We start from the raw sequence: 18,522 nt of genomic DNA on the forward strand, positions 1-18,522 counted from the left end.
GGATCGGAAATCGAGTCGATGGCGAGGTACATTTGTAGTGTTGCAGCGCTAACTGGCGGCCACAAGTGGCAACTGCGGGTGTACCAACAGTTGCATATGTAATAGGTAATAAACTGAAGGAAGCTTGCTTGAGGCAACACGTTTATTACAACTTGTCAAACTACAATACAAAGGGGGTAACGGCCCCTTCCACCTGATGTGCTACGTAGTCGGCTAGCTCGCCTCTTTCGGCTAAACTGCCGGGGGCTTGAGTCTTCTCTGAAGTCTTCACTGGTTATAAGCTCGGAGCTTCACTGGTACATCTCAAGCCTCACCCTAGCCAGGGGTTCGGCTTTGCCTACAAGGCTAAAGGTTGATCTTCAGTCTTCAGCCAGACGATACTGAGCTGAGCCGTTCAGGGCCCTGGCTTATATACCGGGTCCCGGCTCACTCCGCCCCTGGCCTCGCCTCCCTTCCGGAACCTTCTCGAAGGCCCTGGAGAATGACCTCATCCCCCAGTCCCCTTCTGGGGGCCTGGGGTCCCAACCGTTGGCCCCGGTGCTCCCCCCATGCAACTGCACCTCCTAGGGCCAACTGGCCATCATTACTCTTGAGCAGGTCTGGTCTCCCTTCTGCTCTCTAGTTTCAAGTTTCATTTATTTGGTATAGTCCTGTGAGCCATGCGGCTCTTAAGTCAGGTGCAACCGCAACAAACAAAATATGAATGGAGAACATCTTAAAGCGACGACGCGCAACAGAAACATCCTGGATAAGCCAAAAAAAAACCGCTGTGTGCAAAAATCCCAGTGTGATGCAAGTCAAACAATAACAACCATAATACAATTTAGATTCCCCATATGTTTTCGAAATCACCAAAATAACGCAATAAAAACAATGTAACAACAGTAATCATAAGAACTGTGATTTAAATTTAACAATAAACGAGATATATAACATGTACGAACAAACTTTGCAGCCATAGCTGGCAGCATGACACTCCCAGTGTATGATGTGTGAGTCAGTGGTAGTGTGAGTCAGCGTATGATGTGTGAGTGAGTCAGTGTATGATGTGTGAGTGAGTCAGTGTAAGATGAGTGAGTGTATCACGGCCTCCTCCACGCCATCACGGCCTCCTCCCCTCGGCTCCCTCGGCTCCCTCGGATCTGTCGGCTCCCTCGGCTCGCGCCTCTCGCCCACCGCACGCCATCACGGCCAAGAGGTTGCGTCGTCACAGGAGCTTCTCCTCGGCAGAGAGATGCGGGAGCCGCTGCCTCTTGCGGGGCCACCGAGGCCGCACGCACGCCCTGCGCCTCATCCCTCATCCTCCGAGACCGAAGCGGCCTCGGAGCTCGAGCTCCGGCCGGACCAGGGCGAGCCGAACCCTGCCGCCGAGCCAGGCGAGACCGAGGCTCCCGAGACACCAGGCCGCAGTGCTGGGACTCCACCACGACCATTGTCACCCCCTAACCCCTCACACACTCATTCTCTCACACACTTCCCCACACACTCACTCATTCCCTCACACACTCACCCCCTAACCCCTCACACACACTCATTTCCTTCCACACTCCCTCACACACTCATTTTCTCACACATTCGCCACTCGGGTCGCCTCCTCACTCGCTATCCACAGCGAGCGAGGAGGCGGCTAGTACTGCCGACTATGAGTAGTGGCGATCGTGACCAACCATGCCACTACACATATAAGGCGCAGACAGTATACACGGGAGCGTCGGCAGAGGGGAGGAACTGGAGCGAGGGTCATTGAGGGGATCTATCTGGAAGCTCCGGGAACCTGCTAGAGAGTTCCAGAAAGGGGGCGTGGCCAGGGCGGAGACGGGTCATGCTGGAAGGATAAAAGGGGGTGTGAGTCGGAGCTGTTTGTGGGAATCGGGGTCGTCTCGTCGTGGAAGTCCTCTTCGCCGTCGCCATTGTCACTGTCGTCCTTGTCATCGCTCGACGTCGCTGCTGCTGGATAGTCAGCCAGCTATCTAGGCAGTTAGCGCCGTCGTGCTAGATGATCAGCGTTGTGTTATGTGCTAGTGACTTGAAATAGTGTGATGTACGAGTAATTAATAAAGAAAGTACCTCTACAGTTATTATCTCCGGAGTCCTACATTACACATTTGTAATGACTGAAATGAAGAAGCACTCACCCCAAGCAAACGTGCAGCCAAACTGTCTTTCAAAAAGTAGGCCAAGGCCTCCTATTGGCAGACAGAGGCCTCCTCGATTATCGGTCGGGAGGGAGGGTTTGAAAAGATTGGAGGAAAGATTTAAGCGGGAAAACACGGGAAACAGAGTGGGACCCGGAAGTGACGGTTGGGAACCGTTGGAGGACGGGGTTTGGCTGCGGTAAAAACGGTGAGGGAAAGTTCGAGAAAAGGGGCTCGAGAAAGATAAAAGGGGAAAGCATGAGGAGAGGGGACATTCGAGAGAAGTGACGAGCTTCAAGGTCAAGAACAAAGCCCGGGCCTAGTGTTGTTCAAAGTTCATTTATTAGGTATAGCCCTGTGAGCCATTCGGCTCTTGAATCGGGTGCAACCGCAACAAACAAAAAAACATGAACAAGAAAACATCTTAAAGTGACTATGTGCAAACAGAAAATCCAAGAAAAGACAGCAAAATATTGCAGAAAAAGCACCGTACACCAACCCTGTGCAAATATCCCAGTGGGATGCAAGTCAAACAACAACAACCACAAGACAACTTAGATTAAGGCCATCAGTCTAACTCTGTACTACAACAAACAAACATGGCCAAACCAAATAACTTTTCGAAAATCACGAAAATAAAGCCATAAAAGCAATGAAACAGTGGTCATAGGAACTGTGACAGAATTTTCACAATAAACGACGTAAACAACATATACTACCAAACTCTGCAGCCATAGCTGGCTGCATGAGTCACTCCACAACAGTAGGAGCATCAGTCGGATTATCAACATTTTTCAATGCACCTTTAAGATCAGCACACTAAATCAAAACACAGATCATACTTTGCATACTTTGCAGCGATCATCCGGAGCGAAACATTGTATTTTAGGCCAATAAATTGCAGTGGCAGCTAGGGGTGTACAACTCCTCTAGAGCAGTTTTGATTGAAGATCTCATAGGTAGTGATTCAAGTTGCAGTTTATTGGCAATAGCATTCCAGACCCTGGGGGCATCAATAGCAAAGGCCCTTCCTCCAGTATTTGTACGGCAATAGGGAATGTGAAGCTGGTAAATGAGAGAAGAGCTTAGGTCAAATTTGTTCTTTGAAACAAAGAGGAGATTGTTACTGTCTATAATAAACAAACTCCCAGGATAGGTCGTCAATGATGGGTGTTGTTTCATCATTCGACCTCCTTTTCCAGTACCAAAATATAATAAGTGTTTTTCCCCTTTTTTTCTGGCAACAAAACTGAAACCTTTTTACAAGGATTCATGGCTGCATTAACCACAATACTTGCAGTCAAAATTCAAACAAAAAACATACTATGTGCATTGTCCTTGAAACTGATTGGTCCACACCAAGGTTTCAGTTTTGTTGCCAGAAAAAATGGGGAAAACCCCTATTATTACATGGGTGTTGTTGATAAGAAAACGGGAAAACTCCTTTGTGGTTTGCACGTCTGTATATATTTGGTGGGAGAATGTTCACTAGAATAGACAGCCAGGGAATTGTCGGTTTCAGTGTTCCAGTTATGATGAGTGCAGCATCTTGACTTATTTAATTGTGCATCTTGTAGTAGTTCTGTGTCCTGTACGATCTCCCGGTACGCAGTTCTCTGCCACTGCATAGATCGTTGAGGTGGCAGCCTAGGTCGCTGAAATGATGCACTCCCCGAAGGGCTGATGAGATGCGTGAAAACATGCTCGTGTTTCGTACGTGGAGAGAGAGAGGGGTGAGTCGTCTGCCCCCGGTACTCGGTGCCTCGTGGATGTTGTCGGCTCCGCCCGGGTCGCGCTGTAACAGGGTATTAATGAATCCGCGACAGAATGATTCATTAAATTAATGTGGAGGGAAAGCAAATCAGCGTCAATGGGCGGCCGAATATGGAATTTTTGGATCCACAAATCGTCTTTATCGATCCAGAAACCACGTGACAGAAATAACTTCACCGATTTTAAAACAAATCGCCCAGATGACTGCTCCAACACAGACACTTGGATGGCAGTTTTTGATCTTTGGATCGTAAGAAATCCGATTCCCGTTCCAGTATGGTACTTCTTATCAGAATCAGAATATGTATCTACAAAGGTCTTTTTCACATATGTCCAGTCGGGGCGGTTAAGAACGTTACAACAACAAACAATACATAAGAAAGGTAAACAAATCACCCAAACACATACAAACAAAACTCAACCATCCTCATCCTACCAGACAAAGCCCACTCAGGTATCATATGGCCAAAGCCACGGCCAATTACTCCATATCTGGGTATTTTTGTTTACATCATGTATAAATAAATCTATCCCGGATTCTACAGCCTGACACAGCGCACGCGGCGCTGCTGACCTCTGAATTTTGACCCCCGCTGCTGCCAATTATTTCGTGACGCCCTTTTGGAATAGCCCCGCCCATCACACCCACCAGCCCCGCCCGCCATACCCACGACCCCTGCCCACCACAGCGACGAAGCCCCGCTTCGCGCCGCGCTCTGATTGGCTGCGGGCGCCTTCGCGGAAGCCGCCTTCACTCGGACCATGCCGCTGCCGCCGCCGCTGGCGCTGCTCGCGAGGCCGCGGTTCGGGGTCGTCGCGCTGCAGGCCCTGGGGGCGCGAGCGCACTCGGGGGGAGGAGCCCCCCCGGGGGGGGGTTTCGTCGCGGGGCCCCCCGCCGCGGGGCCCCCCGGCGCGTGGCAGAGCGCGGTGCACGCGGCCCGGCGCGAGGTCGGCTACCCGGGGTCGGTGCTCGGGCTCCGCGCGCTGCTGGGGGACGGCGCCAGCCACGCGGCCGGGAGGGCGGGGAGGCTGCGGCGCGCGGGGCACCCGTTGCTCAACACGGCCACGTCGGTACCACACCAACACACAACGACCCCCTGCGAGTAGCACCTGTGAAGGCCGACGCGGCACACGAGGGGGTGGGTGGTGTTTACACACCGCACAAGGGACTTACTTGAGGCCGAGTCGACCTAGCGGAGGTCCAGGACCCATTTAGACAATGGTCACTGGTATTGACCGGGAGCAGGAATCGAACTCGTGTCGCCGGGTTGGGGGCCGTCCATAAATGACGTCACGCACCTGGGGGGGGGGGGTCAGACATTTGTGAAGATGTGTGACGAGGGGGGGGGGGTGAGAAATGCGACGTCACATCAAAATGCGCAACTTTATGCGCAACTTTAAATTAATAGTTAAATATACCTTTTTCATAAAACATTTCTCCTACAACATCAGAGTGCAGCGCCACATTAAATACGCACTACTATGACAATAGTTTCAAACGATTTGAAGCATGTTTTATTTTCAAAATGGAAATATGATTTGGGGGAGGGGGTAGAGCTTTGTGACGTCATATGAGGGGGGTCTGACTTTGTGTGACGCCGTGTGCGCGAACCACTGCACCGCTCCCCAACGTCACACAAAGTAACACTCGTAACACCAACACCCTCTCCTCAACATGGCCACGTGAGGATAGCGCAGCATAGGCAACACACGGACACAACACACGGACACAACAACACACGTTTGGGTGGCGTTGCACTCAGATGCTGTTGGGGTCCCTGACCCTTTGCTGGGTCACGGGTGATCGTCACGGTACGGTAGCGGCAGCAGCTCGGGTCGCGATGCTGGGTGGCTGCCGGTCAAAGCTGTCCACATACACATCGTGGATATTCTCAGCGATGCAGGAAGGCACTGGAAGATGAAATGTTTGTTTTGCTGTGGCCTCCTCCATGCGCCGTGTCCCCGAGGTAGCCAGCCCTCGCGTCGGCCTTCAGGGCACGTCGCCATGTGTGGGGTGTCCACCACCACCACCACTGGCCCCTGTCTGAGGAGCTGCACACTGAGCCGAGCCGTGGAGCCGGGCGCAACAAGTGATCCTTATGGCGGTACCCCGGGGGGGGGGTACCAAATAATACTAAATGGGACACTTTTTTCCAGGGGTGTACTTAACTCCGCGACTGGGGTGCCAATCCGAAATCAGTGCCACTCCGCGATGTCGAAACGAGCGAGGACGATTGCGCTGAAACCCTGGACGCTCGCACGCACCACGGTGGTGCATCGTGTCCAGCTCGTTGAGATGAGTCGATTGCCGCATCGCCGACCATCAACAGACTAAACATGACTGCATCACGGACATTGTGCGAGAGCCGGGGTACTATGGTACCCCGAGGTACCGCCATAAGTTTCAAGTGTCTGTGCTCACATTCGAGGCCCTGATTTGCAGCCTCTGGTTTTGGGAAGATGGCTTCTGCGAGTGCGGCGTCTCATTGTCTTACAGTATGACAGCTGTGTGGTTGTGCTGTAGTGTGTGACTGCTGTAGTGTGTGACTGCTGTGTGGTTGTGCTGTCGTGTGTGACTGCTGTGTGGTTGTGCTGTAGTGTGTGACTGCTGTGTGGTTGTGCTGTAGTGTGTGACTGCTGTGTGGTTGTGCTGTAGTGTGTGACTGCTGTGTGGTTGTGCTGTAGTGTGTGACTGCTGTGTGGTTGTGCTGTAGTGTGTGACTGCTGTGTGGTTGTGCTGTAGTGTGTGACTGCTGTGTGGTTGTGCTGTAGTGTGTGACTGCTGTGTGGTTGTGCTGTAGTGTGTGACTGCTGTGTGGTTGTGCTGTAGTGTGTGACTGCTGTGTGGTTGTGCTGTAGTGTGTGACTGCTGTGTGGTTGTGCTGTAGTGTGTGACTGCTGTGTGGTTGTGCTGTAGTGTGTGACTGCTGTGTGGTTGTGCTGTAGTGTGTGACTGCTGTGTGGTTGTGCTGTAGTGTGTGACTGCTGTGTGGTTGTGCTGTAGTGTGTGACTGCTGTGTGGTTGTGCTGTAGTGTGTGACTGCTGTGTGGTGTGTGACTGTGCTGTAGGGTGTGACTGTTGGGTGATGTGTGGCTGTGGGCTGTGACTGCCGTGGTAAGTATGTGGAACCTTTTTCACACCGTATGTGCTAATCGGAGGTGTGGGGACTGGGGTGGTGTGTGTATGTGCTGTGAATGTGGGGTGCTGTGTTGGTGTGGGGTGCTGTGTGACTGGTGTGTCTGCTGTGGTGTGCACCCACAGGGGCTTGGTTTGTGACAGCAGCCAGATGGTTCAGATGCGAGGCCTTGTCGTGCTTCTCATGTCCAAAGCGGCCGGACCCAAACCCAGCAAGCAGCCCGACGGCAAGATCTCCTCCGATCCCGAGGTGATGGTAGACGGCATCTACCCAAGGTAACGCCTTGATAGGCAACATCTCTACGTGTGTGCACAATGCGTGTTGAATGTATTTGTTGCGGTATGAATGTATTTGTTGGTCGGCAGAATTGCCATGGGAACAGTAATTGGTAATGGGAAAATGTCAAAACTGGGTGGTTTTTAACTTTTGCCGACAAAACTGGATCCCAAATGTCAAAACTGGGTGCACCCTGGGTGGCCAAAAACTTGAGTTTTGGACACTCAGGGTGCACCCAGTTTTGACATTTGTCAAATACACTTGATAATTGTATACTAGCACAGTGTGCCAGAACCCCATTCATCCAAACACTTGGTATTTGTATACTGGCACACTGTGCCAGCACCCCATTCATCTAAACACGTGGTATTAGTATTCTGGCACAGTGTGCCAGCACCATATAACTACACACACTTGATATTTGTACGCTGGCACAGTGTGCCAGCACCCCAACGACCAACATTTCAAGCTACGGCTCGGACTCGGAAGTGAGCTCGGGGCGGGCTTGCGACCAGGCGGGCGCACTGCCACCTTGCTCACATTCGAATGGCAACCCTCCACCCCAAGAAGACTTTTACCACGCGCCGCGAGGCCATCCACGGCATCCAAGACTTTGCTTTGCAACAAGGCAAGCGCGCGGTCCTTGACCTCAAGCGAAGCGGCGGACGACACGTTGCCATCGTCTGCTCTAGTTCAACACCTTGTTCCTTCAAGGTGAAGCTGACGAAGCTCACGGGGGAACGACGCGGCTTCCGCGTCTCGGCGCTGTGCACGGATCACCACGGCTGCACGGGCACTACCAAGATCACGCAGCGCCAAGTGGAGGCGAACACGACAGCCCGTTCGGCCTTTCGCGCCAACCCCCGTACCTCCGCACCGACTGTCATTGCCCAGGTCGCCGACGTTGCTCGCGTCATTGTCCCGACCCGGATGATGTACCGCGCCAAGGACACGTGCATCGCGGCGAACGAGAGTGCGGCCCATGCAGGCTTCGAGTTCATCAACTCGCTGGTGGAGACGTTCGGCAAGCTCAACGCGACGACCTGCAGTGTGCGAGAAGACGCGGGCATCTTCTGGGGTGCGTTCATCTGCAACCCGATCGCACGCTCGTTGCAGCCAAGTCTTCAACGCGTCGTCGGCATCGACGGGTCGCACATGAAGGCGCGCGCCTACAATGGAACCATGCTCGTCCTCGTTGGGCGCGACGGCAACAACCGCAACGTCCTTCTCGCCGTGGCGCTGGTGCCGTCCGAGACGGCAGCGGCCTACGACTGGTTTCTCAACTGCTGCATGACCAACGACATCGAGCTCGACGGCACGCCGGTCTTCTGCGATCGTGGCACGGGCATCCTAGCCTCCGACTGGAAGGACCTCATGCTCATCCACTGCACGCGGCATTTGATCTGCAACGGCGTGGACAACATCGGCTCCGCGTTCACGCCCGACCTCCAAGGCATCATCTACGATGCCCAAGGGTGCGCCTCCGAGGCCGCGTTCCGCAGCTCCTTGGGCTGCTTGGGCGTAGCTCTGCCTGCGGCGGCCACGTACTACAACAAGATCGACCCCCACACGTGGGCGCTCTACCCGCACCTGCACACGACGCCATTGTACGGCTGGCGCACGACGAACTTTGTGGAGTCCACGAACAGCGAGGCCCTGCCGGCTCGCGAGATGGACCCCTTCCACTTCCTCATGCACCACATGGAAGACATGATGACGACGGCCTTTGCACACCGCAGCGACGCCGAGAAGTGTGCCGCTCAAGGGCGTGTCATTACGCCGTACGCTCAAGGACTCATCGACGCTCAGCAGGCGTTGGCCCCGAGGTACAAAGTCTACGAGAGTACCTCGACGCGTGCATACGTCAAGGATCCAGACGCCTACGCCTCTGCCAAGCGCCGAGTCGATCTCAGCTCTCGGTCGTGCACGTGCGGGTACATGAAGCAGATGGGCTTGCCGTGTCGGCACTACATTCGTGCCCTCATGGCGTTTGGGCGGATGCCCGAGCTCTACGACACATGTGCGGTGTGTTACCAAGTCTCTGCCATCAACACGACATGGACCTCGGTTGCCGGTATCGAGCTGCCCATTGCCGAGGAGCTGCAACGTGACAACACCATGATGCCACCTCCTCGCCAGAAGAAGGCTGGCCGCCCGAAGAAGCGTCGGATTCGCAACCGTGGCGAAGGTGGCCCATTGGGCCTCACGCGGTGCTCCTTCTGTCGCGCCAAGGGCCACAACAAGCGCTCTTGCCCGTCGAAGTAGTTATATATATGTAACAAACATGTTTTGTTCTAAGTGTGCAGCACCATACTTCTCGACGCAAACACTATCTACCGTTGTTCTACTGTAGTAGGTGTAGCATGCAAGCTGGCACACTGTACCAGTATACAAATGGCAAGTTCGTGTATGTTCGCGAGCTGAAAGTGTTACTGTAGTTGCAAGCTGGCACACTGTGCCAGTATACATATGGCAAGTAAGTGTTACTGTAGTAGCGAGCTGGCACACTGTGCCAGTATGCAAACGGGAAGTTTGTGGTGCAAGGTATGGAACATGAGCCACGAGAAACATCATTTGGAACGCTCTAAATCTGTGGCGACATATGGATGAATAACGCAAGGACCTAAACGTGTACAAAATGATACATTAAATCGTACACCTTCTTCACCCAGTTTTGACATTTGTCCACATTGAACATCACCCAGTTTTGTCATATCAAAAAGCACCACCCTGTTTTGCCTGTCGTTTTCCAAGACCACCCAGTTTTGACATTTGGGATCCAGTTTTGTCGGCAAAAGTTAAAAACCACCCAGTTTTGACATTTTCCCAATTGGTAATTGAAATTCGGTTTCGGCGCCGAAAGTTGGCAAATGGCCTCTTCAGGCATACTTTTGGTTTCGGCCGAAAATCAATTTTTAACTTTCGGTTTACTTTCGGTTTCGGCCGAAACTGATATTGACTTTCGGTCGTTAACCGAAGATCTATTTTTAGAATATAATGCTAGTGCTACGTCTATCACTCTGCCTATCGGCCGGTCAGTCGGCGCTAGGCAATCCTATGCGATAGGCTGCAAACACACACGTCAGCAGCAGCAGCTTGGGAGCGAGGTTACAGCCGCAACCACGGTCTGCTAAACCGGTCAACAGACGGCAGCCTGCATTTCCATCCGTAGGTGGAGTCTCTTTGGCGGGACGACAACAAAGTGCCTCTGTTGTCTGTTCCCAGCCGCCTGCCCGCCTTGGCTTATGTGTATTGCGTTCGCTTCAGTCTACACGCGTGTTTATACCGAGATTCGAAGTCTGACAATATTGATATTCAGTAAGTTAATAGTTCTGTAGCGAATTAGTTATAACGACATTACGAATCTGAGTGAAGTAGAAAATTAAAGTTAATAAACGGAGCAGTTAATCACCGTCAAGAATGTCGAAACACGCGGTGTGGGATTACTTCACTAAAGTTGATTCTGGTGCAAGCAAGGCGCAGCAACCTGTTGGGCGAGAATGCGGAAAAACTGTTGTTTCTTAACTACAACATTCGTTTGTTTGGATATAATTATCTAGGTAAGTAACACCTAAAGATTTTATATTTAGCTACTCTTACTGCAGGCTCTGAATAATTAGTTCTAGATTTATTTTAAATTAAAGTAGCATTGCATCATGACATATTTAATCAAACTTGTGTTCGGTAACTTCGGTTATATACCTTTCTGTTTCGGTCTCGGTCGAAAGTGAAGTTAAATCTTCTTGGTTCTTTCGGTAAAGTCACGTAGGAGGGAAATAATAAAATAAGAAAAATAAAACATAATAAAATACAATTCTCACGACGTTTCAGACGCTGTCTTTCCGACAGACCTGTTCTTCACATGAGGACGGCTGCTTGCGTTGTGGCCGAAACGTCGTGAGAATTATATTTTATTATGTTACATTTTTATTATTTTATTATTTCCCTTCTACGTGACTTTACTGAAAGAACCAAAAAGATGAATCCCTGCAGTCACAAAAGCTTTAAAGTGAAGTTAAACTTTCGGTTTCAGCTTTGGTTTAGGCCGAAAGTGAAGTTAAACTTTCGGTTTCAGCTTTGGTTTTGGCCGAAAGTGAAGTTAAGCTTTCAGTTTCGGCTTCAGTTTTGGCCGAAACCAGAAATTTAGTTTCGGTCAGCCTCTAATGTGTACATCCTTTCAAGGAACCGTTTAAGATTTTTTGACATCACGAGGGAGAATTGCCTGTCTGGTTCGTTCATCATAAACATTGAGATTGAGCTGTGACTTGATCGCTAAAGAAGAATAACCATGCCAACTAATTGAATCGTTAATTGAAGAGGCTGCTGTGGTTCATATGCACAGTACATAACATCCCATGCTTATCAAATGCAAATTATATTTTATTATTGACTGCCACGATGCAAAAACATCTTGTTGTATGATTTGACTTGTAATATTTGTGTGTAACTTCCTTGAAATAAATAAATAGTGCACCACCCTCCCATATCTGTCACTTCATATGAATAAAATATATTTTTTACACATCGCATCAGCTACACAGCCTTTGGGGAGCGCACAAATTCAGGAGCACTGGTTCAACACAAGCAAAACTCTCAACCGGTTTCGACATTCGTTGTCTCTTCAGTAGTCAGGCTTGCTTTGGACTCATTGCTGGTGAAGGGAATACCTTATTGGAGCTGTGCACTGTTGAAGCTAGATTGAAAACGAATTTCTTTAGAACTGCTTTTTTGTATTTAGTTTGTTGTCCTTCCCTCATACCTTCGATTAGCAGTTGGTTACGTACGGTGCGAAAGAAGTTCAACATACGTGCACACACAAGACTCAAATAGAGACCCATAGTTTTTTTCGTACCGTACATATCTATGTGTGCACCGTACGTATGCGTGTGTCTGTTGAACTTCTTTTGCACCGTACGTAGCCAACCGTGATAATCGTGTGTACGGGGAAGGACAACTATGGGTCTCTGTGTATGTATCTATGTTGAACTTATGTACAGTGCGAAAGAAGTTCAACACATTCCACGTCGTCGTTGTTCTAAACGCTTAGTGTTTTCCATGCACAGCCAGCGCAGCTTGGCGGAGATTGCCGAGCTCATCCACACGGCGTTTGCCGTGCACCGCGGCATCGTGGATGTCGCCGCCATGGTACTCAGCGACGACTGCCGCGACGACATGGATTTTGGGAACAAGATGGCGGTGCTTAGCGGCGACCTCCTGCTTGCGAACGCGTCCACGGGGCTGGCGCGCCTCAACAACACGCACGTGAGCGCGTGGCGCTCGCCCTGTTGCTCTGGGTGTCGCATCACTTTCAAGTTTCGTTTTGTGTCGAACTAAGACTCGTATCTAGCGGAGGGTCCTAGTTGTCTATTAACATCTAGTTATTTTGCTGTGCCTTTTTACACCTGATGAAGGAAGCTTGTGTTGCCTCCGAAACGTCGTGATTTAATTTATTTTCATTTATTATTATTTTATTTTTATTTCTACCTACGTGACTTTACCGAAAAAAACCTAATAGCATGAATCCTTGCAGTCACGAAAGCTCAAATCTAGAATCAAGTGTAAGTTGTTGATGAGACACTGAATTTCAAAACAGGTCCCAAGTTTTTCTGGCGTTGTACTAATGCTGCTGAAATTATGCACTCCCAGAAGGCTGTGTGGCAGAGGCATGTTATCGTGGTTATTTATTTTGTTGCTTTAAAAGATGTGCGCCATGACGAGACAAGGTCTGCAGTTAGGATGGTGAAGACGATGCTGTGACGTGTGCAGGTTGTGGAGTTAATGTCCAGCGCGATTGGAGACCTCGTGCAGGGGTTGTTCTATGAAGGAAGTGGAAGCGAGGAGGTGAGTGGGACACACAGGGCGGCAGTGTGGCCCCGTGCTCACACTCACGCCTCACAGCAACAAGGGCCCGGGTTTAATTCCCAACTCATGCGCCTTTCTGCGTGGAGTTTCTATGCCCCCTCCCCCTGTTGTGCATGGGCTTATCTGGGTACTGTGGGATGTTGCAATGTACCATCTTAGTGCTGAAAAATTACCTGCAAATCGCTCAATTCGGATTACACACAGCAGCATCACCTCGAACTGCGAAAACTTGGAAGGACCCTCCTGAGAGTTAGGCTTTCCTTTGTAAAGTGTAATAATAATTATTTGTAACTCGCCACCGCAGCAGAGTTCATTCGCTCTCGGAGAGGGAGGTGCGAGGAGGAACCAAAGGGGGATTAAGGCAGCCAGGCGATCGGCCATGGATAAATTCCACCCCCCGCCCCAAGCTCTGCGGTCCTCTATATATGAAGGTGGTATCAGACATTGAATGTGTGTTACATGTGGGAGGAAACGAGAGCGCGCGTATAATAATGTTAAACGTGTGTTTCAGGTTCCAGAGAATGCCAGTGTCTGTGATTATCTGGACCGGACCTTCCTCTCTCATGGTGCCTTGCTTGCCAAGAGCTGCCAAGCGACGCTCGTGCTGGCCAATCAGAGCGCTGAGCTGCAGCGGTCCGCGTTCAGCTACGGCAGGGACATGGCGGCGGCACACCAGGTGCGAGCAGCGCAGACGCGTCACGCATCTCACACGGCCGCCTACCTGTCATCCCTTGTGGGCGATAAAATTAGTTTGTATCATTTTGTGGGAAGTCAGCAGCGGTCGTGATTATGGAGAGATGGAAATCCCACATCGCCACCACCACCACCAGGGATGAGTATGGGCCACTCTCGCTTGAGCATCCAGATTTGGAGACCGCTTGGCTTTTGGGTTCACTCGTTATGGTCGCGCAGCACACCTTGTACATACGGAAATGGTCACGTACCCTTCGTATACTCTCATAACAAGCACGCGGCATGCACGTACAAACCGTGTAACCAAGTGCCATTCATCGCGTGAGACGTGATTCTGAAGCACTCTGTGGGATGAACTAAACTCCTAACAGTACACATGGCCGCACAGGGGGTGTGTCAATGAAATACACAAGGTGATATATTCATAGATACCCCACTGATTTTTTTTACGAACCCTCTCTTCTCAACAGCCGAGTAAATATTGTGAACGTGACGGCTCAGTAGCTTACACAGGAGAGGGTTAGAGATGTAGCACGTGTGTTGAGATTGGTAGGAGGCTGCACGTAAAGGCTGTGAAATCAAATATAGTTTTATGTTGGTAGAGTATCTATAAATGGATCACCTTGTCACTGTCTCGCACGGTGAGTTAGCAGTCGTGTGGCTGGGAACATCGTGTTTTCCCGTCTCCGGTAACTGGCTTGAAAAGCAACGGTGAACCGTTGCCCCCTGGGTTTGCTGGAGGCAATGAACGATGTCTCTTGCCATGAACATCGCGCGCGACAATCGGTACCGACATTCCGCTGGAAATGGTTCCCGCTTTACCGCTTAGTAACCCTAATTTACATGTGTGTGCACATGTGTTTGTGCGCGTGTGTATAGCTCATCGGATTTCTCCAGTATAAATATTCTGATGTGCGTGTGTATGTGGACTGCAGCAGTTAGCACGTTGCACTACAAACCAAGTGGCCCGAGTTAGATTTCCGCTTACGGCCAACGCCAGTAACAATTATCTGAACCGGTCCTGGGCCTCCCCTAGGTTAACTCAGCCTCAAATAAGTACCTAGTAAACATCACCACTCGCGAGATAAAGGTGGTCGAGCGTGGTGCTTATCACCCACCTCCTTCCCGTACTTGCCAACAGCACTTGCCCCAACAGTCTGTTCAGGTTATATGGCGGATATTTGTCTTTTTTGCATGCGTGTGCATTGGAAGCAGTAGTGTAGCGGTTAGTGCGCTACGCTATGAACACGGCGACCCGAGTTAATTTCCCACACACCGCCAATACCAGTGACGATTATCTGAATTGTTCATGGGCATCCCCTGGGTCGACCCAGTGTTAAATGAGTGCCTGGTGCCATGTTGGCTTTCATAGGTGCTACATGGTAACAGCACTTTCCCCGACAGTCTGTGTAGGCTGCACAGGGAACCTGTGTCCGTTTGTTTACGCAGCTGAATCTGGACATGCAGCCGTTTATTGGGGTGGACAATGATGCGGTGCACTTCAGCTTTCACTCCGCGCCGGCGATCCTGCACCAAGAGCGAGTGGGAACAAGAGCCTGGCAGAGCGCCGTCAAGAAGGTATGCAAGCATGCGTAGAACGCCGGCACACGTGCGAGTGATAACAAAATATGAATTGCAACATATAAGGAGCTAGCCGCACAGCACAGCGAGTGGTGTTTCTGCTGTAAAATGCAAAAAAAAATATTAGTGTCGCAGTGTAGAATATTCGTAACATTGTGAACAAGCGGGCAATATGCGTCCCCCACTCATCCGTTCCTTCACAAAAAGTATCAAAGTAGGTTTACTTTTAGAACTGCTTTCTATGTTAAGTTTGTTGTCCTTCCCTCACATCTCCAATTAGCACGGTTGGCTATGTATGGTGCAAAAGAAGTTCAACATACATATGTATATCCCGTCAACCTCACGGCCTTCTGGAAGTGTGTCATTTCAGTGGCGTTGGCTCATTACTTGCAAACTCTGGACCGGTTTCAACATTCAGTGTCTAATCAGTAAAGCCACGCTTGTCATTTTATGGATTGTTTTGATTTTAGATTGCTCTGTCGTCCGTCTGCGTCTGTCATATCTGATATTGTCCCGGTATACTTTTGAGGGAGAGAGGTGTTTACCTTGGTCGGATCTTGCCCAGCTAAAGATGCCTCTGGCAATGTTGAGATGTGCAACGTTCATCATGGGGGGCTTGTGGCAACGCGCGTGGGGAATGCACGCCATCGCCCACTCATGGGACTTCTGCCATTCTCTTCCAGGCCACAGATGCCTCGGGACGCATTGACTTTGGAAAGGTGGGAATCGCTTCGCGTGCAATATATAGCTACACACACGCATTGATATTTAAACACAGTTGATGAGGACAAGGCGCAGACGCCCAAAATGTCAAGCGACCAGCAACTGTGCCACGTGCATGACGCATTTGGCGTGTGCCGTTTGTGTATGCTGTACGTGTGTGCTGTACGTGATGCTCCGATACTGCGTGCACGACACGTGCCGTGCGCGACGCTCGCGTTGTGTTGCATGCAGCTGGCCTCCTCCCCGGATGTGCGCCAGTCTGTGCTCGCCACGTCCCAGCTCTGCCACCTGCACGGAGAGCGGGCTCTGGCGGCGCTGGCGGCGCTGCCTCCGTCTCCGGCGCGCGACGCCCTCACCACGATGGCGCACGCCGCCTCTGTGCTGTGAGATGACGCCGCCCTCGACGTCACGGCCGACCCCACCCCACGCGTCTAACTACGGCGATGTCCGGCTCGAATGAGCAGAGGCGGTGCTCGTCTCCCGTTTACGATCCCGAGCCGGTGGTGAAATTCCCAGTTACTATGGTGGGGGGTGAGTCTCTCCACGGGACAACCCCTGTTGAATTCCCTACAAAGTGGTACATGTTTTTACGATGGGCTGAATCATCCCCAACCGGGATTTGAATTCTCAACCCCCGCTCGCTTGTGCGCCGAGCCACGTGGCTGGACTCCCAAGCACAATATAACATTTGACAAGGCCCTATGGCTGTAAATGAAACATATAACATACACAAATACGGGAAAACCTTGCACATGTCTGGAACACGGGGGGGGGGGGGGGTTATGCTGCTACGGTGTGAATTAATCGACTGAGAACGATTTACAGTATTTGCCATGTGTTTGTGTGATAATATAACGCACTCAACATTCACAATGGCACAACACAAATAGGGTGCCGCGGTGGCGAGATGTTAACTGCCTCGCCTGGTTTCCAGATCGTTGGTTCAATCGCGATCCCGACCGACGCCTGTATATTCGGAGTTGACATGTTTTCCCTGTGGTCACATGGATTTTTCTCCAGGTCCTCCAGTTTTTCCCTCCACGTTTATAAACGTGCGTTTAAGAGTATTTTGCTGCTATAAATTTCCACGTGATAAGCCACTTCGTTGAGCTATCATTTGTGGCCAGGTTGCTTCTGAAAAGAGCTACACAGCTCAGTGGGCTTTACCTGGTAAAATAAAAAAAATGGTTTAGTTTAAAATGTTGACATTGTCGCATGATCCAGCCGCCTGGTCGTTGAGGACTGTCAGGTGCAGGCCTAGATGGCGAATCGTTAACGTTCAAGTATCGGTGTCAGTGGCGAGCATTGGGCGTTAAGTGCCGCTCGCTGTGCGTGAAAAGGAATCGAGCTGGGGGTTTTGTGTCGAGGTTAAATTGAAAAATAAAGTGTACGCACTGCAGAAATAAAGAGCAAATCACCATCCCTTAGTACAATACCAAGGTTGGAAATCTTGTAGAATTAATTCAACAACGGAACGGGGGAAGGTGATTTCATACCCAGGAACGCTACTCTATTTTTCACCATAAGGTCTATTATATATTTGTTAAAGATGGTTTTGCCCAACACGGAATATTCCAGGAATGTACCCCCCCCCCCGTGTTTTTTCGTGGTCTGCCTGGACTCAATGTGGTGAGATGGTTATTTTATGTGCTCGGACAGAGACTTTTTGAAATCAAACACTTGTAAAAGTACACAGCTAATTGTATTTTCTATGTTCTTAAGCTCATGGTAGAACCCTACGCAGCATCACTTAAAATCTGCTTCGGACACTAAAGGTCTCAAACTGTTTGTTACAGCCTCATATTGCAATACATGACACTATACATAACTACTATACACGACACTATTGTTCCAGCCTCAAGTCGGTTCTTTGCTGTCGCCCCCTCAGTGTGGAACTCTATATCCCTATGCATATCCGCAACATTAGGCAGCCCTAAGCTTGGCTCCGCGCCTCTGAGTTCTTGACTTGTACACAATCTGGCGTGTTAGAAATGTCATCATTATTATTAAGGCCTGGGTACAATGATGCAATTTGAGCACGATTGATGGTATGCGATGGTGTTTTGCGCTGTCCATGGCATCCCCACCGACACATACGTGGTTACGTTGCTAAGTTGGCACCGTGCCGTCTCTCTTTACGCGTTTGAGCCCAGTTCTCAATTTTTGCAGTTGGGGCATAATCGCAATAAAACTACCAATCGGTGGACGAGTTTGAGTCATGTGACCACGTAGAGGAGTCTCTCTTCAACGTTGTGCGTGCGGCAGTTAGCAAGCCGTGTTATGAACCCAGTGACCCGAGTTCAGTTTAACACGTCGGCTTTCACGACCAATATTCATAATAA

At 50.4% G+C, this 18,522-nt stretch overlaps 1 protein-coding gene across 1 annotated transcript; it reads left to right on the forward strand.

Annotated features, from left to right (window-relative positions):
* Positions 1-4,638: 4,638 nt before the first annotated feature.
* PDSS2 (decaprenyl diphosphate synthase subunit 2) lies at positions 4,639-18,464 on the forward strand. Its single transcript, XM_078865661.1, has 8 exons — positions 4,639-4,975; positions 7,171-7,320; positions 12,385-12,583; positions 13,088-13,162; positions 13,695-13,859; positions 15,326-15,454; positions 16,141-16,176; positions 16,412-18,464. Exons 1-8 carry the CDS (start codon positions 4,671-4,673, stop codon positions 16,565-16,567), a joined length of 1,215 nt encoding a protein of 404 aa, XP_078721787.1. The 5' UTR covers positions 4,639-4,670; the 3' UTR covers positions 16,568-18,464.
* Positions 18,465-18,522: the final 58 nt, after the last annotated feature.

The sequence above is a fragment of the Lampetra fluviatilis genome, chromosome 20 (assembly GCF_964198595.1).
Source record: "Lampetra fluviatilis chromosome 20, kcLamFluv1.1, whole genome shotgun sequence".
Taxonomy (NCBI): Eukaryota; Metazoa; Chordata; class Hyperoartia; order Petromyzontiformes; family Petromyzontidae; genus Lampetra; species Lampetra fluviatilis.